At 51.3% G+C, this 27985-nt stretch overlaps 3 protein-coding genes across 6 annotated transcripts in view; all 3 read right to left on the bottom strand.

The window, feature by feature from the left end:
* Positions 1-2104: 2104 nt before the first annotated feature.
* Tubb3 (tubulin beta 3 class III) lies at positions 2105-10749 on the bottom strand. Its single transcript, XM_026778503.1, has 4 exons — positions 10624-10749; positions 5569-5677; positions 4860-4970; positions 2105-3533 (listed from the first exon to the last, which is right to left on the bottom strand). The coding sequence occupies exons 1-4, from the start codon at positions 10678-10680 to the stop codon at positions 2458-2460; spliced, it is 1353 nt and encodes a 450-aa protein (XP_026634304.1). The 5' UTR covers positions 10681-10749; the 3' UTR covers positions 2105-2457.
* An 848-nt stretch (positions 10750-11597) lies between these two features.
* Mc1r (melanocortin 1 receptor) lies at positions 11598-15742 on the bottom strand. The gene has a single exon (XM_026778504.1). It carries the CDS (start codon positions 14573-14575, stop codon positions 13622-13624), a length of 954 nt encoding a protein of 317 aa, XP_026634305.1. The 5' UTR covers positions 14576-15742; the 3' UTR covers positions 11598-13621.
* Positions 15743-17945: 2203 nt separating this feature from the next.
* The window catches only part of Tcf25 (transcription factor 25), a 34177-nt gene continuing 24137 nt past the window's right edge, over positions 17946-27985 (bottom strand). For 2 of the 4 annotated variants that reach the window (XM_005345838.3, XM_005345839.3), the window contains 7 exons: positions 26589-26748; positions 25151-25238; positions 24425-24583; positions 23188-23278; positions 22444-22523; positions 20971-21043; positions 20366-20617 (listed from right to left, as the gene is read on the bottom strand). In XM_005345838.3, coding sequence (XP_005345895.1) covers positions 20462-20617; positions 20971-21043; positions 22444-22523; positions 23188-23278; positions 24425-24583; positions 25151-25238; positions 26589-26748 — 807 coding nt within the window. In that variant the 3' untranslated portion in view covers positions 20366-20461. Of the gene's footprint in view, positions 18611-20365; positions 20618-20970; positions 21044-22443; positions 22524-23187; positions 23279-24424; positions 24584-25150; positions 25239-26588; positions 26749-27985 lie in introns of those variants that run through there. The other 2 variants (XM_005345840.3, XM_005345841.3) reach the window with 2 other exon arrangements.

Here is a 27985-nt window from a genome sequence, read left to right as displayed (position 1 = left end):
AGAAACCAAAAAAAAATAATATATACATATATATGCATACATACATACACACACACACACACACACACACACACACATATATATATATATATATACACACACACAGGTTCCTCAGGACGAGAGTGACACCCGATAGAAGGTGTACCTTTGCTATGGATAGGGACACTAAGTGCCAATGCTCTGTGCACATTCTTCCTCCTGCATGGGGGGAATGGGTGGTTTAGGTTAAAAACCGCCTAATAAGAATGAGTGGGCCGGGCAGTGGTGGCGCACGCCTTTAATCCCAGCACTCGGGAGGCAGAGGCAGGCTCCAAAACCACAGAGAAACCCTGTCTCGAAAAATAATAATAATAATAATAATGAGTGGACCCCCATATGCTGCCTCTTCAGGTGTGTGGGCTTCCACCAGCATAGTGCTGGGTCCCAAGAGTGCCCTCTCTGAGCGCCAAGCTGGAGCTCAGTGTCTTTTTCTGCCCTAAACTCTGGAGCACTGCTTCCCTAAAAGTGGCCATGCTGTTCAGTTCCCCAGTTCTCTCACAACAGCCCTGAGATAGCCAACCGGTAAGTAGGAACTGTTTATTTTGCTCAACTCTGGAGCTGCACCCCATGTTCTTCTGGATCTGTTGCCTTTGCCCCTCCCGTCGTGGCAGGGAGTGCATAGGAGATGGAGCAAAGACCTTCACCTCACAATCAGAACAGAAGAGCAAGGAGATAACCACCGCACAATGGAAAGACGAGGTAGCTGTGCCCAGACACATCCACAGAGTGAAGAGACCGACAATTTGGATTGCACCCCAGTGGAATGTTGGACCTTGGAGCTGTACCAACCAACACCATAGGAAGTAAATAATTTAGTTTCCAATCTTCAATCCCAGCACTTTGGAGGCAGAGGCAGGTTGATCTCTGTGAGTTCAAGGGCAGCCTGGTTTACATAGGGAATTCCAGGATAACCAGGGTGATGTAAGGAGACCCTGTCTCAAAAACAAAAATTTAGTAAGACAGGATAAATTGTTAATTTAGACTTCAGGTCAGGTCACTAAGTTTCAGGGAAATGTGTTTCACAGCCACAGCGGAGACAGCACAGTGTTGCCCGACCTCCAGAGCCCAGACTACATCAGGGCCAGAACTGGAGACATGTCCTTTTAGGAGGAGCAGCCCTCGTCTGACGCCAGTACTAACAGCTCTGCAGTCTCTCTTCTTTAGTACCTATGGCTGACACACACGGAGAGAACCTGTGAGAAGGTACTGTGTACACCAAATTCTCTCAGGCTATCACCAAGCGGAGGGTAGGGGCTTAAGCTCTGACAACACCCTTGAACACAAGGATGGGCGGCAGAGGCTCAGTTTAGAAGTTCTGCCTTCGCCCAGCTGTGCACACTCACAGTTGGTCTCTCTTCTTAGTCTTCTCCCTGAGGAGGAGGGGTTCACACTCACAGTCGGCCTCTCTGGGTTTCTCAGTCTTCTTCAGTGAGGTGGGGGAGCGCTGGGCAAGGATCTCAGGCAATGTCACTTTCTGTGACGGAGACTGGGCATTCTGAAGTTACGGGAAACCACCACTGGGGGGAACACGGAGCCAGCATATGGTTGGATCCCATCCCCAGCTAGCGCCTTCTCAAAGGCCACGTACCAGCCTTCCCAACAGTTTTCCCTGTCCTGTCTCTCATCTCTCCAGTTCAAGTCTCAGGCTTCGGCTTCCTTATATGGCTGCTAACACTTGACTTTCAGCATAGACAGCAGGAAGAAAGTTGACCATGACACCCTGTGGGAGATCAGGAACAGCTGCTTTCTGAGTCAGATGTGCCAGGGGTTCTGGGATGAAGATTTAAACCAAGCAAACTTCCTTCGCTAGTTCCCCTCCCTCACTCTCTGGGATGCCCGAGGGGACCCTTCAGGCACAAACCTTAGCCACAAGTGTTAGTCACTACCCTGGAAGAGAAGGGCTGCCCATACTCCTCCTCTTCCCTTATAGCTCTAAATTAGTCTTTCCCAGAACAAAAATAAACCTGCTTTATATCAAACATGCTTCAGCCTAGTTCTTGTCTTTAAAAAAAAAAAAAGTGGCAGAAAAAGGCAAAGGAAAAGAACTCTCCAGTACCAGGCAGAGATCTGACAGCAGAGACTTTATTAAGTATACCCCCCTCCAAATATAAACACAACTCAGTAAAAAACCAAAACAAACCATAAAACATCAGGCCTGGAGCCGTGATAAAACAGAGACAAATGAGCAACACAAATACAGAGGTGGCCTAAACGGGGAGGACAGAGCCAAGTGGACTCATGTGGGGCAGGGACGGCCATAAATACTGAAGGACTTTAACCTGGGAGCCCTAGGATGCCCTAGTGAGCCTGGGGAGCAAAGCTGGGGGCAGTGTCAGTAGCTAGATGGCTCTGGGGGACAGATGCTGCTTGGCTTGGCCCTGGCTGCCATTTGGCCCCACACCCCAGCTGTGAGCAACTTCACTTGGGCCCCTGGGCTTCGGATTCCTCGTCATCATCTTCATACATTTCACCCTCCTCCTCAGCTGTGGCATCCTGGTACTGCTGGTACTCAGATACCAGGTCGTTCATGTTGCTCTCGGCCTCGGTGAACTCCATCTCATCCATGCCCTCGCCCGTGTACCAGTGCAGGAAGGCCTTGCGCCGGAACATGGCTGTGAACTGCTCCGAGATGCGCTTGAAGAGCTCCTGGATGGCCGTGCTGTTGCCGATGAAGGTGGATGACATCTTGAGCCCGCGGGGTGGGATATCGCACACAGCTACCTTGACGTTGTTGGGGATCCACTCCACGAAGTAGCTGCTGTTCTTACTCTGGATGGCCAGCATCTGCTCATCCACCTCCTTCATGGACATGCGCCCACGGAAGACAGTGGCCACTGTCAGGTATCGGCCGTGGCGTGGGTCACAGGCAGCCATCATATTCTTGGCATCAAACATCTGCTGGGTGAGCTCAGGTACGGTCAGGGCGCGGTATTGCTGGCTGCCCCGGGCTGTGAGTGGGGCGAAGCCAGGCATGAAGAAGTGCAGGCGGGGAAAGGGCACCATGTTGACAGCCAGCTTGCGGAGGTCAGCATTGAGCTGGCCCGGGAATCGCAGGGAGGTAGTGACTCCACTCATGGTAGCAGACACAAGGTGGTTGAGGTCCCCATAGGTGGGTGTGGCCAACTTGAGGGTGCGAAAGCAGATGTCGTAGAGGGCCTCATTGTCGATACAGTAGGTTTCATCCGTGTTCTCCACCAGCTGGTGGATGGACAGGGTGGCGTTGTAGGGCTCCACCACAGTGTCCGACACTTTGGGCGAGGGTACCACGCTGAAGGTGTTCATGATGCGGTCAGGGTACTCCTCACGCACCTTGCTGATGAGCAGTGTGCCCATGCCTGAGCCTGTGCCCCCGCCCAGCGAGTGTGTCAGCTGGAAGCCCTGCAGGCAGTCGCAGTTTTCACACTCCTTCCGCACGACATCCAGGACTGAGTCCACCAACTCTGCGCCCTCAGTATAGTGCCCTTTGGCCCAGTTGTTGCCAGCGCCACTCTGACCTGCAGAGACAGAAGAAGCAGGTGATGGGCTAAGTCAAGGGTCTACAGCAGGGCCTGCCAGACACCCAGAAGTACGTTGGTTCCCCTGTGGTCTGTAAAATGCACACTGCTAACGTGCCTTCTCATTCTACCCTGGGCATCACTGTTGAGTTGCGGGGATCTCAGCTGCAGACGCTGTGAACAGGGTATGGAGAATCTGGGATGAGACAAGAGCCTTACTATCTCCCAAGGATGTCCCAGATGAATAGCTCAGCCTTCCTCTCTGGCTCACCTTTCTTCCCAACGGTCTGCGGAGACCTTGAAGGGAGATGAAGGCTGTCCTTAATTCAGTGACCTCATCCCTCTAAGCCAGAATAAAACGAAACCCTGAGCATCTCTTGTGACCGAGGACTGGCTGAGAACTGTCACGTGCTAGTCTAGTACCAAGGTCTTTAAAGACAATGATACATTTGTTTCTTTAGAGAGAGAGACTATGTATGTGTTGGCTACACGTGCACATGCTCTGGCACGCGCGTGAAGCTCAGAGGACAACTTAAAGAGGTTGGTTCTCTCTTTCTACCGCCTGCATCCTGGGGATTGAACTCAGATCATCACGTTTGATCACAAGCGTTGGTTCTCTCTTTCTACCGCCTGCATCCTGGGGATTGAACTCAGATCATCACGTTTGATCACAAGCGTTGGTTCTCTCTTTCTACCGCCTGCATCCCGGGAATTGAACTCAGATCATCACGTTTGATCACAAGCCTCTTTACCTATTGAGCTGTTTTACTGACTCAAGATGCTAGAGTCCTGAAAGGAGAGGTGCAAGACTGTCCTCCTGTGTCTGTCACGGGCATAGGCACAAGGACAACGTGACCTCTTGGCACGTGCTCATAAACTGGGGTCCTCCATAAACTTTTGTTTTGTTTTGTTTTTCAAGACAGAATTTCTCTGCATAGCCCTAGCTGTCATGGAACTCCCTCTGTAGACCAGGTTTGGCCTCAAACTCACAGAGATTTGCCTGCTTCTGCCTCCCGAGTGCTGGGATTAAAGGTGAAGGTGTGTGCCACCACCGCCCAGTCTGGTGTCCCTACTGTTGTCCCCACAACTCTGTGATAATTCCAAAAGCTTGTGCTTTATATGTTATTCTTTGTAAAATGTTGAGAGGGATTTATTTCCTACACAGAATTCTGTATCTGGACCTCTAATGTCTACTGTAATATGGAAAGTCATTTTCGCCCTCTAGAGTCCCAGTGAAAAATAATCCCCTCAGACATTCTGCCTCTGTTGACTGGGGTTTGCCAGGCCCAGGTTTCTGTCATCAGAGCCTGGAGCAGGGGAACTTACCAAAGATAAAGTTGTCAGGCCTGAATAAGTGCCCAAAGGCTCCAGACCGCACACTGTCCATGGTTCCAGGTTCCAGGTCCACCAGAATGGCTCTGGGCACATACTTGTGAGCTGAGAGAAAAGAGGAGTCAGCGGAGTTAGGGGAACCTGCTTCCCTCTGAATCCTGCCCTCAGCCTGCCAGTCTCCTGCACTTAGTAAGGGCTGGAACTTATATTATAGGCATGGATCCATAGTAAGCTCTGGCCTGGCCATGAGCGTAATGACGGACACCCAAGACAGGTAGGATCAAGTCTTGACCATCCCTGGACTACTCAAGGCCATTGCTATCATTAAATACATTTGCATCTTACTCCAGGGTAGTCACATTTATTTATTTATTTATTTATTTATTTATTTATTTATCATGTATACAATATTCTTTCTGCGTGTATGCCTGAAGGCCAGAAGAGGCCACCAGACCTCATTTCAGATGGTTGTGAGCCACCATGTGGTTGCTGGGAATTGAACTCAGGACCTTTGAAAGAGCAGGCAATGCTCTTAACTGCTGAGCCATCTCTCCAGTCCCCGGTAGTCACTTTTTATGCTGTGGGTTTGGGTGCCTCATTTACAGTCATACCTGCTAGGTTCTTGGTCAGTGAATGCTATAGGGCTCTATTTACCCAGGGGCCCTTCTTGCCAGGGTCAGGATGGATGGGGAGTGGTACTCACAGGAGGCCTCATTGTAGTACACACTGATGCGCTCTAGCTGCAGGTCAGAGTCCCCCACGTAGTTGCCACTGGGGTCTATGCCATGCTCATCACTGATGACCTCCCAGAACTGTATACGGACAGGAGAAAAGAGTTCAGCGGGCATTTGTGACCCTGCTAGTAGGTCTTTGCCGTTCTGAAGTCTTAAAGCCCTCAGTGCAAAAGTAAAACTTCGGGACCTTACTAGACCCAACATAAGGCTTTAGAAAAGAATGAACAGCACTCGGGAGGCAGAGGCAGGTGGATCTCTGTGAGTTCGAGACCAGCCTGGTCTACAAGAGCTAGTTCCAGGACAGGCTCCAAAACCACAGAGAAACCCTGTCTCAAAAAACCAAAAAAAAAAAAAAAAAAAAAAAAAAAAAAAAAAAAAAAAAGAATGAAAAATGCATACCTACTCTGCATTATCTGGCTAACATTACCAGGCCCCCAGGGTGGACTAGGACTCAGCCCACACTGGCAGGTTCTACCCAGTGCTGCACCTGTAGGGAAATGCAGATCTCTCCTTTTCGGGAAAGGAACTGAAGGCACACAGAAGGTAGAAATCTGCCCAGAGCAGGTGGTAGAGCCGGACGGATTCAGCATCGGGTTCTTAGTCACTACATGTGACCCTCAGTGCCAGAGTAAGCCATTTACACAGACAGGTTCCAAGGGTGCCTGGTATGTTGTCATTGGCCTCAGGCTGTGTGACCCACAGTTGGATCTGCAGAAGAGCCCCCAGGAGTCTCCAGCAGCAGAATGGCTTGTCTGAGGCAGAGACGGGTGGATCTCTGTGAGTTTGAGGCCAGCCTGGTCTACAAGAGCTAGTTCCAGGACAGCCAGCTAGGACTATTACACAGAGAAACCCTGTCTTGAAAAAAAAAAATAATGGCTTGTCTGAGGTCACGCACCTGCCTTATCTAGGAGCCTGGCAACACCCAGGATCATTGACTGACAAGCTGCTACCCGCAGGTAGTGAGCCCCTTGCACAAGAACGCAGTGCTCAGAACTGCCACTGCCACCATCACTTCAGCAGGCAAGACAGCACAGAGCAAGGAGTAAGAATCAGAGTCCACAGTGGCCGCACAAGGGCTCGTCATGCTAGTCATGCTCGTCATGCGTGTCCTCCGTACACTGGCCTGGCTCCAGGACAACAGGGTCTTGTGCGAACACAGTTAGTCACATAGAGCATAGGAGTAAAGGCAACAGATAGTCATCACTGTTATATAGTCCTGGGGGCCCGGGAAGGAAAGGCCTACAGACAGGAAGACACTTCATCAGGGCACACAGAGTACCAGGCCAGCAGCAGCCACCTTGGCTGCGACACCCTTCATCACTGCTAGGAGCTTGAGAGACTTGCAGATAAGTTAACAATATAAAGGCCTAGAGGAACGAAAGACCTCTACCTGGGAGTCGCGTGGAGAAAAAGATTGCTCAGGGTTGAAAGCAGCTTAGGAAACAAACTACATGTGCTGTCTATATTTGGATGTTTTAGAGACATCCTGGGACGGGGTCCTGGGGTTGAGAAAAAGAGCATTTTCACTGTCAACCCTTTGGTGCTGTTGGAGTTTTGTCACGTGCACGTTAGCTTTAATTTTATTATTTTTCATTTTATTTATTTATTTTTGAAACAGGGTTTCTCTGTGTAGTCTTGGCTATCCTGGAGCTCACCCTGTAGACCAAACAAAGAAACACAAAACTGAAACAAGGCTCTTGATCTGTCACCCAAGCCGAAGCAACCTTCATCTCCCTGCCTCGGCCTCTCAGGTCACTGGTACTGCGTGTGTGCAGCAGCATGCTCAGTTCTCTGCAGTTTTCAGGTTCTGCTTTTTTAACTTTGCTGGAGATCAGCTTCGAGGCCGCTTGCATGCTAAACAAACTAATGCCTGATTACTGGGCCACATCTCCAGCCAACAACTGCTTTTGTAGATTAAAAGTAATAAAATGTAATTCAGAATAAAATATTCCTTGCTGTAATTGTACAGAGCTGCAAACCTTGTACTTAGCAGGCTGAGGCTGGAGGATCATGAGTTCAAGGCCAGTCTGGGCTACATACTAAGAGGCTAACATAATAACATAATAGAATACATAGAATATTCTACATAGAATATTTAATAAGTAAATTAATAGACTTATTTAAATTAAATGAATAGACTTATTTAGATCAAGCAGCATCACTACAGAGAAGAAACCACCAGGTGTTGCAAGCCCAATCTAAACGTTGGGCTCCAGATTCCAGCCGGCAAACCATAGTGCTGCTGTCCGCGGTGCTGACCCTCTTGGGGTGTGGGCCTCTGAAGACAGCTGAGTAGTGGACCATGAGTGCAAACAGAGTTGGGATGCATGAGTCTGGCAGGGAGGTCCATGAGCCCCCAAAGATATTCAGTTCCACTAGAACTTGCCAGGCCCATTGGTGCTCAGGTGGGTCAAACCCTCCAAAGGCTCCTGCTTGGGTGGAGTGATACTCAGCAGCCAGTGGGGCACACACAAGAACTGTAGACAAAGGCACCATAAAGATATTTTCCAGGGGACCCCTTTATAGGAGAATGAATCTAGGATCCCAGGTCCCAGCAAAGGGAACAAAAAGGGTGGCCCAGTCATTTCTGCTCCTAGGTGGGGGCACATGTTACCACCCACCTTGACACATCTGCACACACCTATACTAAAATTCCTGCCTTGCTCCAATCCACTGTGTGATCCGAGGCAAGTGACTCAACATCTAGAACCTTCATCTTTCTCAGCCTTAAGGGAGGGTGATACCCACACCACACACACACACACCCAGGGTGTAATGTGCAGCAGGCCCAGGGTTTTCACTCACAGGAGGCGGTGACCTGATGCATTGCTCATGCACCCCTTCTGCTGCTCCCAAGCATGTCTTCCTGGCCTGACACTTCTTGCCTCTGTGCCACCCACACCTCTGCCCCGACGCCTCTCTGAAGCCAGTGGCCCTTGGTGCCAGGATAGGCACCACCCAAGGACCCACAAGCAGAAAACCAGCCCTTGGCGGTCACTCCCTCAGCTGCTTCAGGTGGCAGGGAAAACTTTCCCCGCTAAAGCCCTAAAGCCAGCTGCAAAATAGGAAGTAAGTCTGGCCAAGGAAGTTCAAATGGCCTGGGGCCGACGCTAAGCGAGTCAATCCACTGGCCGGGCCCTTCTGTCAGGTCTCTGGGAAAGCTTCTAGGTCAGAGGGCCTTGTACTGACTACTACGCCCACGCAGGGAGACAATGGGGAAGGAAGACACGCCCGCCCAGATAGTTTACTCATTGTTTGCACTGTTAAAAAAGGATCAGGTATTCAAAATTTAAAAACATGTAATTAAAAAAAAAACACAACAACAAAACAACAAAAGCCTCAAGAGAATAAAAAAGGGGAAACCTAAGGGCCACAGTGCTGAGAAGCAGATCAAGCTCAGCTGAGTCCGGCGCTCGGGCCTCTTCTCAAGCTCACGTTCCTGGGATGGACCGAGTCAGGGGACGGACCTGATTTCCAGGTCCTTGCTAAACGGGAGCCTGGGAGCCCGTGCGAGCACAGTACAGCACCAGCTTCAGCACGGGAGAACCACCCAACTGGCCTTGGGATCCCAAGGGTCCCCTCCCCCACTCACCCCCGGCCTGTCCAGGCGCAGATGTTCGCGGAAGGCCTGGCACCTGTGACCACATTAATGCGCGCTCACCCTCCCTTCAGGCCAGGGCAGCTGTCAGTGAATACCCCAGGAGTCCTGATTTGATCTTGGGCTTCCCCTGCAAGCCCCCTCCCCAAGTTCCTCTCTAGAATAGGAACAGCTGTCTCCTCGGTGATTAGGGAGCCTCCCTAGCGCTGCTTCCCTCCCCCCCTAACTAGAGGAACCTCCACCCTAGAGCCAAACTTGCAATTTACATGTCAGCCACGTGACCGCCCCAGCCCATGGTAATTAGCTTTTTGTTCCTGCCCGGTTTCTATGGCAACAGCCTCCAGAGGTAATCGTTGCTTCGGTCCCCTCCCTTCCAGGACCTGTCTACCCCACCTCCTCCTTTGGGAACTAGCTATACACCGAGCCCTGTCCAGCGTCCAGCATCCGCCTGGACAAAGCCCCATCTCAAATATGGAGCTCAAACAATAGTTCAGAAGGGAGAAGAAGGAGGTAGCTGACCCCACCCACCCAGACCCAACCCAATCCCAAGTTGGGTTTCTGCAGGAATCAAGCGGTCTCCCACTGGCTGTGTGACCTTGAGTAAGGAATCCTAGGGCGTGGAAACAGGACAGCTACCTCACTGAGCACAGCCGGGATGCAGAGTCACTGCACCAACCCCCCCTCTTTTTTTTTCTTTCCTTTTTTTTTCCGCCTAAGCTTCAACACCTGGTCGGGGCCTAACAATGGAGGAGAAACAGGCCTTCCTTTGCAGTCGGCTTTGTTCCACGCTCAATCCCCAGTGGGAGGCTCTGGGAGGGGGCAGTTAGAGGTGGGAGATTTGCAAAAATAGGGAGAATCCAGTTCTGGACCAAGGTCATAGGAGTCCAGGCCCAACCCCTCCAACAAAGGAACAGGGTGGGGCAAGGAAGCTGAGGGTGCTCTGAGCAAGGCTGAGGAGGTGAGGACGGCCTTACTTCTTGAAGACCGTCCAGTTCTCCAGTAGGGGTTCGGGCGTGTACAGTCATTATGGCTTTAGGGGAGAGCCCCACCCAAAGTTGCCCGACACACCCATCTTACTCAAGGCTTAAGTGGCAGTCTCAAAGAAGGCCACGCCCAGTCGGCGCCCCCAACCATATCCACTGTACCTGCTGGAGCCATGGTGTGTGTGGGTGAGCAGAATGGATGGAAGTGAGAGTCAGAAGGGTTTGCTGCTAGCTGTCCGCAGCAACCTAGGTGCGGGGCAAAGTGACGCGAGTGAAGGGAGCTGACTGGGGATCCCAGGGTCCCAGGAGCCGGGCAAGGGGCTGGGCAAGGGGCTGGGCTCTACCCTTTGTTCCGCTAGCGGCTCCCAGAACAGCTTCTTTCTCCCGCCTCCCCCGGGGCTGGCTCTCGTGGGGACGCAGGACGCCGGACGGCTCAGCCTCACCTTGGCCCCTATCTGGTTGCCGCACTGGCCGGCCTGGATGTGCACGATCTCCCTCATGCTGACTTCAAACGGCTTGAGCTGAGAAGCAAGCGGACAGCGGGCTGCGGAGGATCGGTGGCCTCCGCCGCGCCCTCTTATAAGAGGCTGCCCCGCCCTCGCTAGCTGATGTCAGTGTTGCCGACCAATGCTGGGGCGCTGCCGCAGAATGCGGCAGGCTCTGCAGCATCAGCACCACGCATCAAGATCCGCTCGCACAATGCGGAGCATGACTGGCCGCGCCTTCGGAGGAGGGGCCACCGGAGGGCCTTCGGCTCTGGGGACAATAGAGAGCCCAGGCTCCTCAGTGCCCCACCCCAGTAGCTACCCTCCCCATTTCGTCCCTGCCCCAACCCCACCCTGCAGCTTTGTGAAGAAGGTATTTTTTACTCTCACGTACTTAAGAATCAAGACCCATATTCTCTGAGTTTGCTGGGTTCCTAGGGGTGTGCGAGCTTGGGAAAGCTGGAGCCTCCTTGATACTTCTGCGCAGAACTGAGAACGCAAGTCAGGAGGGTGGTGGATCTCTGAGGTCACTGTTTTCTGGAGGAGAGAGGGCTACCAGTCCCTTGCTCCACAAAGGGTGGGTGTGAGGGTGCAGATGTACCTGGGATACGAGGATGCACAGTTTCTGGCAAGTAACCCCGTTTCATGAATATCTGCGTGGAAAATTCACTTAAGGAGATACAAGCCAGTCGGTGGAGGATGTTGAACAATGTTTTCTGCCTGAGTCGTCCCTGATGTCATTGGTACCCCCCCTTTCACTTTTGGTACAAGTGAGGGCAAAAAGGGGGCGTGGAGTGAGCTGGAGCTATTAGGTAAGGAGACTGTGTGTGGAGGGGACCCATTGGGAGGAAGAGCCAAATGGCCAGAAGACATGCAATGTGTTCATATACAACACTGATTTAATATTCATCTATGGCCAGTGACACCTCGTGGGGACTTTTTGATCTTTCAATGGCAAAAGTTCTGGAAGAGTTTGAGACAGTACTACCACACATGGATGGTCCAAAAACATTCATTTCACAAGATCAGCTAAAAGCAATCTGCCAGTGCCTTTGTCCAGTTTGCACGGGCGTGTGCTGGATACAGTGGCTGTGTACAGCTCCTCTCTGAGGATAAGCTTCTGAGTTCGCTGAGTTTAGAAATGGGTCTTTTGTTCTCAAGAGATGCTCCTCCCCCACAAAAAAGCCACACATGATGTGGCTTTTTGTAGCTGGTTTCCAGCTGGCCTGGTTCAAGAAGTCCTGGGTGAGCATCTGGCCCTGTCTCCTTGACTGGACAGGGAAGATGCCTGGAAGCATTCGGAGGCCTGGGCTGCCTCCCTGTCAGATGACATCAGGCCAGGCCAGCTCCCCGTGTCCCCAGAGAGCTATGGTGCCAGGATAAAGGCTGACTCATGGTCCTGTCTTCCAGCAAAGGCTGGCCTTGCCGGGAACCAGCTTCCAACCTCAGTCCAGCAAGGCTGGAGCTCATAGTGCGGCTACAGTCTGGCTTGATGCCACCACGCCCTGTCTCAGAGGTGGTTGAGGGCATATTAGGCCAGACTGAGGTCACCCCAGGGAGGAGGACAGTTGAGTGCTTAGCATCGGTGGGGGACCCAATATAGACTCTGCAGTAGGAATTCCAGGTTGTAGCAGTAGAAGGGCTTGGGGAGTCCGCTGTTCCCAGCAAGAACTGTGGCTCACCCCATGTGCCACTCCCTGGGACTCAGATACCCTCGAGCTCCTAGACACCATCCTCTATCCTGAGAGCCAGTCTAAGAGCACTGGCACTGCCAGCCTCTCCCAGGAGGGCAATGTTGAATAGAAACAGACCCCAACCCTTGACCTCTGCTATGCTGCAGGCTCCTCAGGGTAGCTCAGTGGTGCCATGGCTGAAGGTGTTGGAGGAATGAGGCCAGGAAAGGGGCAGGCTCTGGCCGAGGTTACAGGTGGGCCCTACCAGGGCCTGGGACTCTGGTCCTGCGGCAGTGTATGGCTGAACTGGAAGGAGCCTGAACAGTCTTGTCACCAGAGAGGTAAAGTTGAGGCTTCTCAATCTGCAGCTCCTTACTCTGTTCTGGCATTTGTAATACAGAGGAAGCCAAGTTGGCCTGATTAGGGTGTTTGGTGTGCTTCCGGACCGTGAATTCCTAATTCAGGCAGGCAGCTGTGGCTTCTGAGACTCCCTTCTTCCTGACTGCTGTCCTTACCTTTTTCCCACTCAAACTTGAAGCAACTTCCAGACAGAGCTAGGGAAATTAGTGATGAGGCTCCATCTGAACTTCGCATTTCAATGGCTTTCTGGCTCAGAGCCACAGGTTGTGCCACTAATAGGCCAATGGCCTCTACCGAGGCTAGAGGTCCCACCTCTCGGGATTGCCATGAACCATATGACTAGTCTTTAGGTCAGTCCCATTCCTCTAGTGCTAGATGCATGTTGTGCAATGCTGGTCCCTTTATTGAGGAAGGGCTTCGCTTGCTTAAACAGCCTACTGCATGGCTATGGCTGGATTTCCTGGTCACAAATTCCCCTTTCAGAAGCCCTCACCAGGAGCAGGGCTCTTTCACGGCTCTTGTCATTCTTTTAATTCAGAAACTTCCTGTTCATCCCGGCAGTGGAGGGCCCGCCTGAGTGACCTGAGGAGTTGGGGGTGGGGTGGGGCTAGTCACTGAGTAGAGGTGAAGCTCCCCAGAGGTAGGGACAGTCTCTTCAGGAGCCCGTGACCTGACCCTTGCCTGGAGCTAGAATTCCCATCCCGTTTCTTTCATTACCCACAGCTACCCTGGATGATCCCTGCAGTCACATTTACCCTTCCTCCTGGTCCCAGGCAGTTAGTGTTTCTATTTTAAAGTTCATCTAATGCGCCCTTGGACAAATAGAGACCAGTACCTGTGGTCTTGCAGGATGCAGGCCACGGGATATCGCTGTCACCCTCTGCCCAGCGCCCTGGCCACGAGAACAAAAGCCACCTCCCCGCTCACCATGAGCACAGCAGCACCTCCCTGAGTGTCATGCGGAGCTCCTGACTGCGAAAAGCATAGATGAGGGGGTCAACGATGGAGCTGAAGATGATGAGGACGAGGAAGAGGTTGAAGTTCTTAAAGACGCAGCTGCAGGTGGGGTGCTGAGGGCAGAGGACGATGAGTAAGAGATGCAGGAAGAAGGGGCCCCAGCATAGGAAGAAAATTCCCAGAAGGATAGTGAGGGTGGCAGCACCCTTAAGGCAGAAGCCTTGGCGGGCGGAGCGCTGCCTCTTGTGGAGCCGGGCGATCCCCTGTGCATGCTGGCATGCTCGAGTGAGCATGTGGACATACAGAATGGCCATGAGTGCCAGCATTGCGAGGAAGAAAGTGACAAGGCAGATGAGGATGGCTGTGTGATTGTAGTAGGTGATAAAGAGAGTGCTGAAGGAAACGCTGGCCACCCAGATGCCCACGATGGCCCGTCGTGCCCGGGGCAGTGTCACAATGCTGTGGTAACGCAGGGCATAGAAGATGGAGATGTAGCGGTCTATGGCGATGACACCAAGGAAGCACAGGCTGGACACCATGGAGCCACAGATGAGCACATCCATGACATTGTCCAGCTGCTGTACCAAGGCAGCCCGGGTCACCAGGGCCCCCGCCTCCAGGAGCAGAATGATAGCAGTCTCCAGCACGATGCTTATACCCACCATCAGGTCAGACAGGGCCAGACAGCAAATGAAGCAATACATGGGTGAGTGCAGGTTGCGGTTTTTGGTGATGGCTATCACGACCAGCACGTTCTCCACCAGACTCACCAGCCCCAGGCTGAGAAAGAGGCCATCTGGGATAGACACCTGGAGGCACCAAGGCCCTGTCTGGTTGGTGGCCAGTCCAAGGTGAGGGGTGGCTGTGGAGGTGGAGTTGAGAGAACCCAGAAGCCTCTTCTGGGGTCCCTGAGTGGGCATAGTCTTGTCCAGGAAGTAGGAAGCAGTCAGGGGAGCCTTCAGCTCCAGGTGGTATCAGCCTCCCAGTGTCCTGTTGGGCTCATGGTGTCATCAGGGGTCTCTGACGCTCCTCACACCCTGTCTCTTTCCATCTGGGAGCTCTCCAACTTTCCTTCACACTTGCCCTCTTTCCGGCCGGACAGGTCAGCCTTCGCATGGCACAGGCAGAGTCTAGACGCTTCCTGGCTGAGACCCTGAGCTCTGCTCATGAAGTCTCGCTACCTGTGTAAAGGAGCCCAGCCTTCTGCTGCCCTTGCTGCCTCTTCCTGGGAAGTGACTCGGATAGAGACATTGCTAAACTTAGCACCTCCCAGTTTCTTGGTCCCCTGCCTCCCCCAAGCCAGGGTGGGCTGAGGTCGGGGGAAGAATGGAGCCTTTCTCTGAATCTTTTAACTCGCCCCTCCTCCTCAGGGTGGCCACATGACGGGCATGTGCCCCAGCACCCTGGACTGCCTCTAGGGGGCATAAGCAGCACCCAGAAACTGGAGAACCTGGCTCCAGACTCCAGCACAGGGTACTGCGTTTCCCTTTGTGTTCAAAGCCCCCGTAGACTCACCAAATCCCTTTCAGGCATCCAGTTTCACCAGGACCTGCCCTGTAGCCCTCCAAACCTATCTCTGCGCCACAGTTGTCTTCGACCTCCTCCCTCTCATGCTGCTCTGCCTCAGGCACAGTCACGGGTGTGAACTGGGCATCCCGACTCCCACCCTCACCACCATGCCAGGGGCAGTGACGCTTCTATCTGAAATGGGGGATGTGTACATAGAGCATTATTAATTCAGCTACGGAGGTCAAGGTAGCTTGAATTCAAGGCTGAACGGAGAACTTTGATAATCAACGACAGCAGGGTTAACGACTCTCCACATCCTTCAAGGTCCCAAGATTGCTAAAGCCTCCTTTAGCTACAGTTCTGGGTGTGGCAGGAAGCTTGTCACTTCCTGGGAGCTGAGTAGAGGGGAGCCTGGGGCTATCCACTAGCATTCTTTAGTTATGGCCTCCCTGACACTCCCGAATCCCTCCTCTCCCCAGGGCACAACCCTTCCTCCCAGAAGTCCCATTTCCTCTGTGGAGCACGTGGCAGCCCTGGAGCCAGGAACTACATCAGAGTAGACTCTGTGGGCAGTAGCTGGGCATGTGACTATTCAGTGGTCAGGACAGCAGGCAGGGGTGGTGCCAACCCACCCCAGCCCACCCCTAGCCGCTGCTGGGCTTTCTCCATGGCACCCGCAGCTTTCTTATCAGCACAACCTTCCATGCAGGTGAAGAAAATAAGAAAGCCAGCAGTGGAATTAGAGGCAGGAATTAGCCCGACTGCACTTAAAGTGTTTGTGACACCAGTGTTAAAAGCCCATTCTTGTTATTTGTTTTTCTGAGACAGGCTCTCACTATTATGGAACCCTGGCTGGCCTGGAATTCGCGTGGTAGCGCAGGTAGAGTAGGCTGGTCCTGGACAGCGATTTGCTGCCAGAGTGCTCGTATTAAAGGTGTGCACCGGCTAGACATCTGCTCTTTCTCTCGCCTGCCTTGGCACCTTCTGGTCATAAGGTGCCCATATACAACAGCCACTGTGGAAGTCCACATGAACTATGTGAGCATCCACCAACAAATGTTAGAGCATGGTCAGGATTACGTTCCCAAATCAATAAATAAAATACAATTTATATCAGTTGTGTTGGGCCTTAGCACTATCAGTTTTGTTGATCGTGGAACATTACACAGCATGGCATCTTTCAGTTTATACTCTGTGTTCACACCAAAAGTCACTTTGCTATCCAGGTAACTAAAGCATTCAGGTTGTGGTGTCTATCATGTGAGTCATGCAGGACACTTGGCAGCTTGTGGCCAACCTTATCCTGATGAGTGCTGTTGGCAGGTCTTGCTGGACATCATCGACACACGCAGGCATGTGCTTATGTTGAATGCTACCAACCAATGGAACGCAGGCACGAGGTCTATCTTTAGATTTAGTAGATCTGGCCAAACTGTTTTTCAAACTGGTGAACAAACTGTGTTCATGTCTTCAGGTGTACTGTTACAGGCATACAGGATGAGACAGGACTCTGGGTGTCCTGAGTGTCCTCAGCCTCAGAGGGCTCACACTGCCACAGCCACATTCACCCCAGCTGTCTGCCTTCTACAACATGGGCCTTATTCTGCTTCTAGCCAAGAAGGGTCCCAAGTCTGACGGCGTGGGACGAGCAAGCCATGGCTGGCCCCTAAAGCCACATGATGCCCAGGCATCGCGTAGCTGCAGGCTGCTTTTCACTTCTGGGACATGAAAGAGCAAGTGCCCCCTGCCCTAACTTCCCGTGCTGTCACATTTCAGAGATGCTGGTATTTCTGGCTTCAGAATGAAGTCTTTGAGACAACCACAGTTCACCCTGCAGACAGCCTGACTTCAAAGGTGGGAAAACTGAACAGTCTCTGGCAGAGGCAGCCACATCCTTTATGGCAAGCTCCTGCTGAGGGGCATTGAGAGGAAGGTGACCATGCCTTGAGATTCATTTTGGATCACAAAGTCACAACTACGATCTTCAGAGAAGGAACCAGTAAAGCAGAGCTGGGAAAGTCAGCTTGTGCTATGCTGGAGTGGGGAGATGACCAAGGTAGTCTTGGGGCTGTCTGGACTGGAAGGAGCCGAGTACCCCAAGCCTGATAATACTCAGTGGCCTGGAAAAAGCACATGACAAATGACAGGCAGGAGTGACTACCTACCTAGTAGGAGACACTACCTGCAGAATGGCTAAGGGGGGGGGGCTCTCTTCATGAAGCAAAAGGCAGCCTGCATTCCAACGGGCAATCCCACAGGGCAAGAGGCTCCCCAAGGCCCCCAGACAGTGTGAACATATCCCTTCTGGCTCCGGTCACAGAGGATCTCACAGGTTCCCAAGAAGCCCATGCATGGGGTTGAAGAGATGGCTGTAGTCAGTTAAGAGCACTGACTGCTCTTTCAGAAGACCCAGGTTTGATTTCCAGCACTCACATGGTGACTAAGAATTGTTTGTTATAGCCAGGTGGTGGTGCATGCCTCTAATCCCAGCACTTGGGAGGCAGAGGCAGGTGGATATTTGAATTTTGAATTTGAGATCATCCTGGTCTGAGTTCCAGGACAGCCAGAGCTACACAGTGAAACCCTGTGTAACCCATACTACCCTGTGGGGGGGTAGGTGGGGAGAAGAGAGAGAGAAAGAGAGGGGGGGGGTTGCAATTCCAGTTCCAAGGGATCCAACATTATTTTCTGTACACCCTTTTCTGGTTTTTGTATGCACTGAATGTAGATGGCGCAGACACATATTCAGGCAAAGCATCCATACACACAATAAAACAGAAGTTAAAAAGGCTATGTCACCATGTTTTCATTTGAAAGTCATTCATTTCCTCTGAACTTTCTCTGGGAGGCAGCAAACAGGTTCTCTCCCTGACTACATGAAAATGCACAAATACCCAACAATTCTGCACAGGAGCACACAAGGAGGCACCTCTTTCTGAGACTGAGGTGTGGGAGGAGTGGGGTACAGTACCACCCCACCTGGGTGGCAGGCCAGACTTTAAAGCTGCTTAGATGACATGCAGATTAGGTGTGGTGGTACACACTTTTAATTCTAACATTTGGGAGGCAGAGGCAGGCTGATCTCTGATGCCAGCCTGGTCTACATAACAAGTTCTAGGCCATCGAGGGCTACACATTGAGACTCTTGTCTCATAAAGTTACTTTTCCTGATGATCCACAGATGACGTAAATGACTGGTTTTTATTTATCACCATTAGAAATGGATTCAGTTGGAAATTAAGTCTGAGCAACATTCTGAAGCAGATCATTTAATGGCCTCTCAGGATCCAGGCCTGGAGGTGGGAAGCTCCTGAAGGCCTAGGGCATCCTCTGCTTCACTGTTCCTAGAACACTGGCTCTTCACTGTGGAGTTCATTGCCTTGTGGTTGTAGAATAGCTGCTGCAGCTCCAGATGCCATGTCCTCATCTGGATGGACTTACAGCTGCTGAAAGGAAGAGGCAGGATGCCAGGTTTTCTGTGCTTGCTTGTCATTTCCAGAAAACAAACCCATTCCTAGCCAGTCCCTCCTCCCCTTAGCTGAAACTTACCACAGGCCACTCCAACTTCAACTGGGATCCAGACACTGAATTAGGACCATCTCAACAGTACCCCTCTCTGGGACTGGGTGTAGATCTCCCACCAAACCCAGGAGTAGGTGAAGCAACTGATGGGGGCTCTGCCCCCCAGGCCTGCCCTCCCCAGCCCCCTGCTGACCCATGAGCACAAGTGGTAGAACCTGTATCCAGACTTCATGGCCTTGCCAATTCATGCTGGAGAAAACCAGAGATGTAGCACCAATTCATGTGACATGTGACTTCAACCAGGACGTATGTTGAACACAGAACCCTGCAAATGACTGACTTAGAAGTAGGTGTGACACTTAGGCTGACTATAGATAGATACAAGTCAGTCCTCAATGTCCTCTGCAAAAGCCCCGAGCACAGTAAGTACTTTTTACCACCATGCGGCCCCTTTTCATTAATTTGGTGTTTGTATAGGCATGCAAATGCCATAAGGTATGCATGGAGGTCAGAGGACAACCTATAGGAGTTAGCTCTCTCCATCCACCATATGGATCCTGGGGATTGAACACAGGTTAGCAGGCTTGGCAGCAAGTTCCTTTACTCACTGAGCCACTTAGACGGCCCTCGGGACATCCCTGAAACACGCTTTATTTGTTCCTAGTCCATACCAGATGCATCCAGTGATGTCTGAAACAATGTCTGAACTTCTAGGAAGAAATCAATGGACCAAAACTTAGAATGGACCTCATTGGTCATCTCTCAGACTAGAGACCATGGTAGTACCTCCCCCAGGCTCTGTATAGGCACAGATGGGCAGAGCTGCCCAAGAGAAACCTGACATAGCTTATAACATCTCAGTAGCCTGGATCTTTGTACACTCAGACAGCTTATGAGACACGAACCTCTGGCCTTGCCTGGCTGTGGGCTCTGTTCCTGCCACTGAACTGGGGGTTCTTGGTCAGGACTCCCCACTCATCCCTAGCTAGATCAAACACCCTTTAACCTCTGTAAAGCATTCCTGATCTGCTTAAGAAAGTTTTCTGCCTCAAAGCTGCTTCTTAGCATCTCTTTCAATTCTGGGTGTCCCATGTCACAAACCTCTCTTTTGAGATGGGGGTCTCATGTAACTAAGCCTGGCTTTGAACTCATTACGTAGCAGAGGATGATCTTAAACTCCTAAATTTCTTGTCCCTCTCTCTACCTCTTGAGTACTGAGATGACAGATGAACACTACCACACCTGGTTTGTGTTGTGCTGGGGATCGAATCCGGAGCTCCCTGCAAGCTAAACAAGCAGTCTACCAACTGAGGCACATCTCCAGCCTTCCAAATTTACTAATAAAATTCCTAGGCTGGGACTATCGTTCAATGGTAGATCATGTGCCAGGCCCTGGGTTGATCCCCACCACTGAAAACATGCTGGGTATAGCATGTGTGGAACGTTCAGTGACCTCTAGCAAGGAGCATGGGGGGATCCTTGCACTGAAGACTCTGAGATAATTCCTTTTTCTATGCATTAAGTTACAAACTCTGGAAGTGTGAGGCACACAGCAGGGTGTATACGGTGTGGGGCTCACTGCTCCCGGGCTATGTTTGAGGGCACTGGAGGAAAAGCTCACTCACAGCAGAGCATAACCCACTCACATTTAGAGGGAAAACAAAAGACACGGGCAGATGACATGGTCAGCATTTCTACTTCAGGGAAGTGGTTAATCCAACCAGAAAAGAATCAGGAACATAATTGCACAGCTCTGGGGCACAGCATCTGGACAGTCAGTCCCAGTCCCCCTCGCCCTCAGGATTGTCCTCCCGAGGCACCTCCAGGTCGTTGAAGTGGAAGTTGGCCATCATGTCACGTAAGGCCAACATCAGCCTGATCAAGCCTTGATTGCGGTTCGGACCCCCGGCCACTCCTTCCTCCAGCCTCTCCTGAACAACGAGACATATCTAAGTGGGGGCTGTCTGTACAGGTTTGAGACCCGGGTTTCATAGTCTGAGGCAGCTCAAGCTCCAAGATTGGGCCTGTCCCCTCCCAAGGTCCCTGCCCAGAAGACGCAGCTCTAAAGCCAAATGTGCATTTTAACCATGGCCAACCTACCTACCACGACGCTGATGGTCTCTCAGCCTCACACTACTCACCCGGGGGTGGCTGCTGCAGTTTCTGCAGGCTGCATCCCCACTTCCTAAGCACGGCACAGTCTCAGCCATTCCTGCCTCCACCCTGAGCTGGACTTGCCCATAGCAACTTGGGAGGGAAAGACCAATATGCTCCATCAACATACCTCTGTGGTGTAATTTGGCAATAATGACCGGAAGAAGAGGGCAATTGTGTTTCCATGGCTGACTGGACTCAGCCTGAAAATTGGAAAGGTCAGAAAATAAAGGTCAACAGACACTGTGGGGTCCCAGCCTTGTCAGCTGTCCTTACCCAGTCTAACTGCTAGGGACAGGTAGCCTGAGTGGGGCTTAGCTTCTGGGTACTAAACTGCGATCAGGGTCTGGGGTGGCCAGTGATGACTACTAACCAGCCTTGAGTATAGCTGTGGACACCCACAGCAACAAGGACAGGAGAGGTGTGGTGTCCCAGAGTGCTGGCTCTTTAGGGACCTAGCCTGCTGGGTCACACAGAAAGAGGACAAGGTGACTACAGCATCTGAAGGCTGGGGAGGGCATGGCAGTCACATAAAGGCAGGAGGAGAGGTCTGGGCATCGCAGAGGCTGTGGCACAGCTCCATTCACAGTATCATGACACTGTCCTTCTGGGGACTCAAAAGCAGGGCAGGATGCTGTGACAGCAAGGCCATGTCTGCCTGTCAGGACATTTCTGACCCCAGTGAAAATTCTCGTCTTCATCTAAACCTTAAATGGGAGTCACTCCACTCAAATGCTTTGCCAAGGTCTAGGTGGCCGGTGCTCCTTTCTTGAAACAGACTGTGTGGGGCAGCTGTGAACTAGGGGGAAGGGAATGAGTTCTCTCAGGACCAGACTCTACAATCTGCCCACATGTACACGGCAGCCTGTGAACCAAGCATGTTCCATGTTAATGCTTGACCCACTACCCCCTTCTCCTGGCTCCGTCACATGGGCCTTCCTTTAGCGCTCACTGGACCTTACGCTCTGCCCTTGGAAGAGCGTTTCTGCACAGGCTAGAGTACCAGCTGCCACCCTCTGGCTGGCTGGGGCACATCTTTCCACAAAGCAGGTGACTTTGACTTCCTGGTCTGGTATGTCTTTCTTCTTTCTCAGTCACTTTCTCCCACAGGCAGATTATTTTTTTTTTTTTTTTAAATTTTCGAGACAGGGTTTCTCTGTACCTTTTTGGTTCCTGTCCTGGAACTAGCTCTGTAGACCAGGCTGGCCTCGAACTCACAGAGATCCGCCTGCCTCTGCCTCCCGAGTGCTGGGATTAAAGGAGTGCGGCACCACTGCCCGGCCCACAGGCAGATTTGACTCAACATCTATCTCTGGGTTCTAAGTTTGATGTCTGCTGTGGAGTGCGCCAGGTCAGAGGTGGCTCCTAATTTTGCTTCCCCCTGCGCTTCTCACACCTGCTACAAAACCTATGGGGCAGAGCGCAGACCTCTAGTGAGTTCAGAGGAAGATCCACGTTACACTACTTGCCCTACTCCTGAGTGGACTGGCCCTTTTCACCCGTGTTTGTCTTTTTCCTTCTAATCTGTAAGGGCAGCCCCAGTGAGCCCCAAAGTACTAAAGAGGGTTTGTGAGAAGACAAAGCAGGGAAGGCAGGTAGGTACCTCTCTGGTCTGACGTACGAGTAGATGGTGTCCAGGGGCGGCAGAGGATCAAATCCCATCACAGACTGTGTGGTCACGTCCTTTAGAAGGGGACAAAACCAGAGACTCTGGAGCACTGCTGGCAGCCTTTGCCTTCCTAAGCTTCAGTGGTCTCAACTCAGACTTGAGCCATCTGCCAGGAGGCAGTCACTATACCTGGCAGAAGTGGCCATTTCTGTTTCAAGAAACTTTAGGTCTGGGTGGAACAGACTGTCCCCGAGGATCGTCAGGGGGAACATGGATGGCATTTTATCAATCAGTGGGATGTAGGACAGAGGGCATTTTCCATAGGTGCTACCATCTACATTCATGTTACAAATGACTGGCCCAACTACAGACCATGGACTAGGGAGGAGAGCCACTGGGCTCCACTGGGCCGCTGGTTCACCAAATGATGCAGCCTTGCCCCCGCCCCCCGAGTGCCAACAGAAAACACATCTGTGAAAGCAGAGCCAAGGCTGTTACATGAGTATTGCTGCAGGGGTTGTGAGGAAGGGCTAGGTCTCCATCACAGAGAGTTTGACACCCTGGTTAGATGGCTCACTGGGGCAGTAATACAGTGAGGAAGGCCAGAGAAACTGGCTGAGGGGGAAGAGCCCGCTGTACCAGCTTCAGCTCTGCCTGGCATGCAGGCCACACTGTGGGTAGCTAGCTATACTGTGACTGGCACTCACAAAGTCCCCATTTTCAGCAGTCCTCTCTTACCGAGGGTAGGGCAGCAACAGCCTCCTTGATCTCAGAGAGTATCACATGGCGGTGGATGTTTCTGGGTGCACGCTGGTACAGCACCTTCCGCCTGAGGCCAGAGTAGACAATGGCTGACAAACTGGTGCCCACAGTGTAAAACACCAAGTCACCCACACCCACCTTGGGGAAGATCCAGCAAGGACTAGTCTGTTGCACTTCTGGAAAACCTCCTACCTCACTCTTGGATGGAAGCTGTGTTACTAGCCCATAGCACTGAAGCCAGAGCAGACTCTGAGAGACTCTACTAGCTTGCTCTGCACGCTGGTCCCTTTATCCATGTGAAAATGCGGGTAGCTGTGGGTAGTCTCGTGAGACACTAGATGGTGTCCACAACGGAATCCCTGGGTGTCAGTTGTTGCTGCTACTGTAGGGGGTCTGCCTCCTGCTGGACACAGCTGAGAACCAGTGCAGGGAGAGGGCTGGAAGCAATCGTACTTCCTCTTCCTTGTTCCTCAGAGAGTCTAGAATTTAGCCTCGTGTGTACCACCGGACCACCTGACTACACAGGGAGATGATACAGCCAGGGCAGAACAGAGCCCTCAGAACCAGCCTGGCCTGGCTGCCCCCAGAGCAGGATGCTGACGAGGACCATGAGCAAAACTGCACAAACAAACGGGCAAAAGCGCTGCTTCTCAAATGCAGCAGTAACAGCCTCTGAGTTACAGAAAACCCCACATGTAGAAAAGAAAACAACAACAGGTTGCTTTGGCTGCCTTTTGGCTTCAATTTTTGTCAACAAGAGTAAGAAAAGCAATCAAGGGCTGGAGAGATGGCTCAGAGGTTAAGTGCACTGTCTGCTCTTCCAGAGGTCCTGAGTTCAATTCCCAACAACCACATGGTGGCTCACAACCATCTGTAATGAGGTCTAGTGCCTTCTTCTGGTGTGTAGTCATACACGCTGGCAGAACACTATATACATAATAAATACATAAGTCCTTTAAAAAAAAGAAAAAAAGGAAAGCAGTCATGATAGCAACTATGGGAACAGAGCACAGAAGCAGAAGCAAGCTAAACAAACACTAGGGTCCTAATAGCCACCCCTTCACATCTCTGTAAATAGCCGCAGCCAGTCAAGCTGAAATCAGAGGTCCCATGTGTGTGACAAAGACCCAGGAGGAGACACAGAAAGGACTTGTGCCTGCAGGGTGCCTTCCCTGAGCTAGGTTCTTGGGCTTATCTGTCAGGCTCAGCTCACCTATTTTCACAGGCCTCCACAGCAGGGTCCCCAGCATCCACTGCCTGCAGAACTGCACGGACATTTTCCTCCAGCCAGCTCATAGTGGTGGGATCTTTCCAAAGAAAGTGTGACCTCCCAAGGTACAGACTCACCAGCTGACTCAGGGCGGGTGGCTGGCTGTGGAAGAACAAGGAAAGCAGACGTTTGGCAGAGCTCCATGGTGGGCAAAGGCATATCCAGGAAAAGCCTAGGGCCTTCGACTAAGGAGGCTACCCCTCGGCTGCTGACCTGGGATATTTTACCTTCCGAGGGCTGGGTTCCTGAGGGGTTGAGCACACTTCGTATTGCTCGAGTTTAGTAATAAAAATCACTTGACAGAAATGTGAAAAACAAAAGAATGAGTGTTTTTATATGTGGAACAACACCAAAAAATGGCCTACAGCTGCTGGTTAGGAGCCTGTAGGAAGGGCAGGAGCCACGACATGACATATATTGGTTTTTTTTTGTGTGTGTTTTTTTCTTGTTTATGCGAAATGGGACAGCACAGAATCTGGGGAAATGAATGACAGTAAAGAGCATGAGCAAACCTCATGAGATGAGAGCTCACCTGGCCCGCAAAGGTGAGATGTCTTGCACATGGATGTGGGCTCTAGGGGCTTTCTCAGCTGGACAGTAGCCCCCAGGACAGACTTCTCTCTTCCTTTAAGGGGGAGGGGAACAGTGTCTACAGGCTCACATCCTTACCTTATCTCAGCATCTGGCCCAAAGAAGCGGTGGTTTGCGACTGTTGCATCAGGTCGCACGCTGCAACACTCCAGCAATGGCATAAGAGCTGTGGGGGGAAAAGTAATGGCTCCATGTATATATACTGCAGTCCTGTTGTTCTGGCTCCCAGCCACCATATGCTCTTAAAGTAAAGGAAGCTGGATAGCCAAGGGTCATTTCTTTTTTTTTTTTTTTAAATATTTATTTATGTATTATGTATACAATATTCTTTCTATGTGTATGCCTGCAGGCCAGAAGAGGGCACCAGACCTCATTACAGATGGTTGTGAGCCACCATGTGGTTGCTGGGAATTGAACTCAGGACCTTTGGAAGAGCAGGCAATGCTCTTAACCACTGAGCCATCTCTCCAGCCCCCACAAGGGTCATTTCTAACTAGCATTACAAACTTGTTCCTAGGCTGGGTCTCTCATACTGGGCTCCAAGGTACCTCTGAACCCTGGGAAGTGGATGCATGTCCTGCTGACTCTCGTTCCATCTGCATCCAAGGAAGACTTGCCTATCACCTCTAAGGCTGGATGTTTCATTGTACAAAGGTCAGACTTGAATGTAGACTACAGGGAGTGGGGCTGACTGTGTTCTGCAAGAGCTAACTCTGCAGGGACCAGGATGAGATCAGTGATCAACACAGGGCTCCTCTTGCATGGAGGACGGTTCACCAAAGTGTTGGCTTCTCTAAACAGCTTGCATGCTGGTAAGCTACAGAACATAACACAGTCCTCCCAGTGACTTTCTGGGGACAAGCTCGTGCTGCAGCATCCTGTGAGGAGGTAGTGCTTGCTCAGCACATGGACTACCAGCAGAAAAGGCAGGGCTATCTCTGTCAGACCACAGAAGGCATAGGCAGCTTCTAATGGAACTGACCCTCTCTGGGTCTGAGGTTGCTCAGGTCTGGTTGGTGGGCGGAGTTCTGGCCAAGGCTCCAGGAACTCAGAGCCTACAATGTGGTAGCGATCCTGGGTCTAACTGAAAAGAGGTCGCCCCACAGGACTCTATTGTCAGTGTCACTCCGTGTACACTCTTAGGAAAGATCTGGTGGCCACACGGCTGTGAGAATGTCTGGGCAGTACACCAGGGCCTCCTCCTGGCTACCAAAGCCAATGCCCTTCAAACTGTCTCTGGGCTAGCCTCAGGCCTTTCTAGATACTACTTCTACCTTTTTCCTTTATTAACAAAGACCATCTGACATACTGTGTGCTCTTCCATCCTGAAACAAGACCCCAAAGACATCTGTCTCTCTTTCTGTTCTCATCCCTCACCAAACTTATAGCAGGCTTAATGAAGTAGGTAGATTAGCTACCTAACTAAAACTACACCAAGTCTTTAGGCCTTTAAGGGAATGCAATCTTTCCATGTATGGGGAGGGCTGTGATTCCCCAGACAAGAGATGGCACATACCTCCAGGGAACATGGTAAGCGCCTGCTGTATCAGGAGGGAAGCCTGTTGCCTGGCAGAGGTGAGCTCATGCTCAGGTAGGTCTGTTTGCTGACTCAGAAGGAAATATGCCAGTGGAACTGAGAAGGCAAAGTTTGGGAGCTGGGACAGGTTCCGATGAGCCTATAAGGGACGAAGAAACAAGGCCTGGAGCCTTAAGTTCATGAAAACAAAACACGTAGTTTACAGATACACAGTGGATGAGGCTCACCACTGCTCCTCTGTGGGCCTCTCACCTGACCTCAGGATGAAGCGAACCATTCTCTACATGTAGAAAACACAAAAGGACACGAAGGTAGGAATCAACCCAACCAGATGACTGATGCTTCAGCAGCAGACAAGGGCCTCAGCCCACTAAGGATGGATGTCGCTGCCTAGACTCTCAGCTCCGGAAGCAGGGAAGCCAGCACCCCTGCCTATGTAGAAAGCTCATAAAGTAAGTCAGCAAGATGCCACCTGACCTACAAGTGTTTTCCAGTAATTTCCTTTCTTTCTCTATGGTTTGTGAAAAGACAAGTATTGGGTAATTTTTGTTTGTTTGGTTTTTCGAGACAGGGTTTCTGTGTAGTTTTGGAGCCTGTTTCTGGTACTAGCTCTGTAAACTAGGCTGGCTTCGAACCCACAGAGATTCACCTGCCTCTGCCTCCTGAATGCTGGGATTAAAGGTGCCTGGCGAGTGTTGGCGAACATTATTTTAAAGTCTGTGACTTTTGTTTATGCTGCATTTGTTTAACTCTGTGAAGCTGTGATTCTCTGCCTATCTAAAACACCTAATGGTCCTAATAAAAAGCTGAATGGCCAATAGCAAGGCAGGAGCAAAGACAGGTGTGGCTGGCAGGTAGACAGAGTAAAAGGAGAAAGGAGGAAGAGAAGGAGAAGCAAAGGAGGAGAGGAGGACATCAGGGGCCACGCACCCAGCCACCCAACCACTGTCAGCCATGGAGTAAGAAGGAAAAGAAGATACCGGAAGAAAGGGAAGAAGCAGTAAGAGGGAAAAGGTGGACGGGACAATTGAAGAAAAGCTGGCTAGAAACAAGCCAAGCTAAGGAAATGAGAATAAGCTTCTCTGTGTATGATTTACTTGGGAGCTGGGTGGTGGGCCCCCAAAAAGCCAAAAGAGTAAACATCATACAATAGACAAATGACTTGTTCTACGTGTTTCCTATTGTGTATGTTTGGTGCACACACACATGTATATGAGTGTGGAGGCTGGAGGTCAATATTCGGTGTATTTCCTCAGTTCTCCAAATTTATTTTACTTCTTAACTTTTTAAAAATAATTTTTATCGCCGGGCGGTGGTGGCCCACGCCTTTAATCCCAGCACTCGGGAGGCAGAGGCAGGCGGATCTCTGTGAGTTC

Source organism: Microtus ochrogaster, chromosome 4 (genome assembly GCF_000317375.1).
Source record: "Microtus ochrogaster isolate Prairie Vole_2 chromosome 4, MicOch1.0, whole genome shotgun sequence".
NCBI classification, from domain to species: Eukaryota; Metazoa; Chordata; class Mammalia; order Rodentia; family Cricetidae; genus Microtus; species Microtus ochrogaster.
Note: the sequence above shows the minus strand (reverse complement) of the source record. Positions and strands in the feature narration are given on the sequence as shown.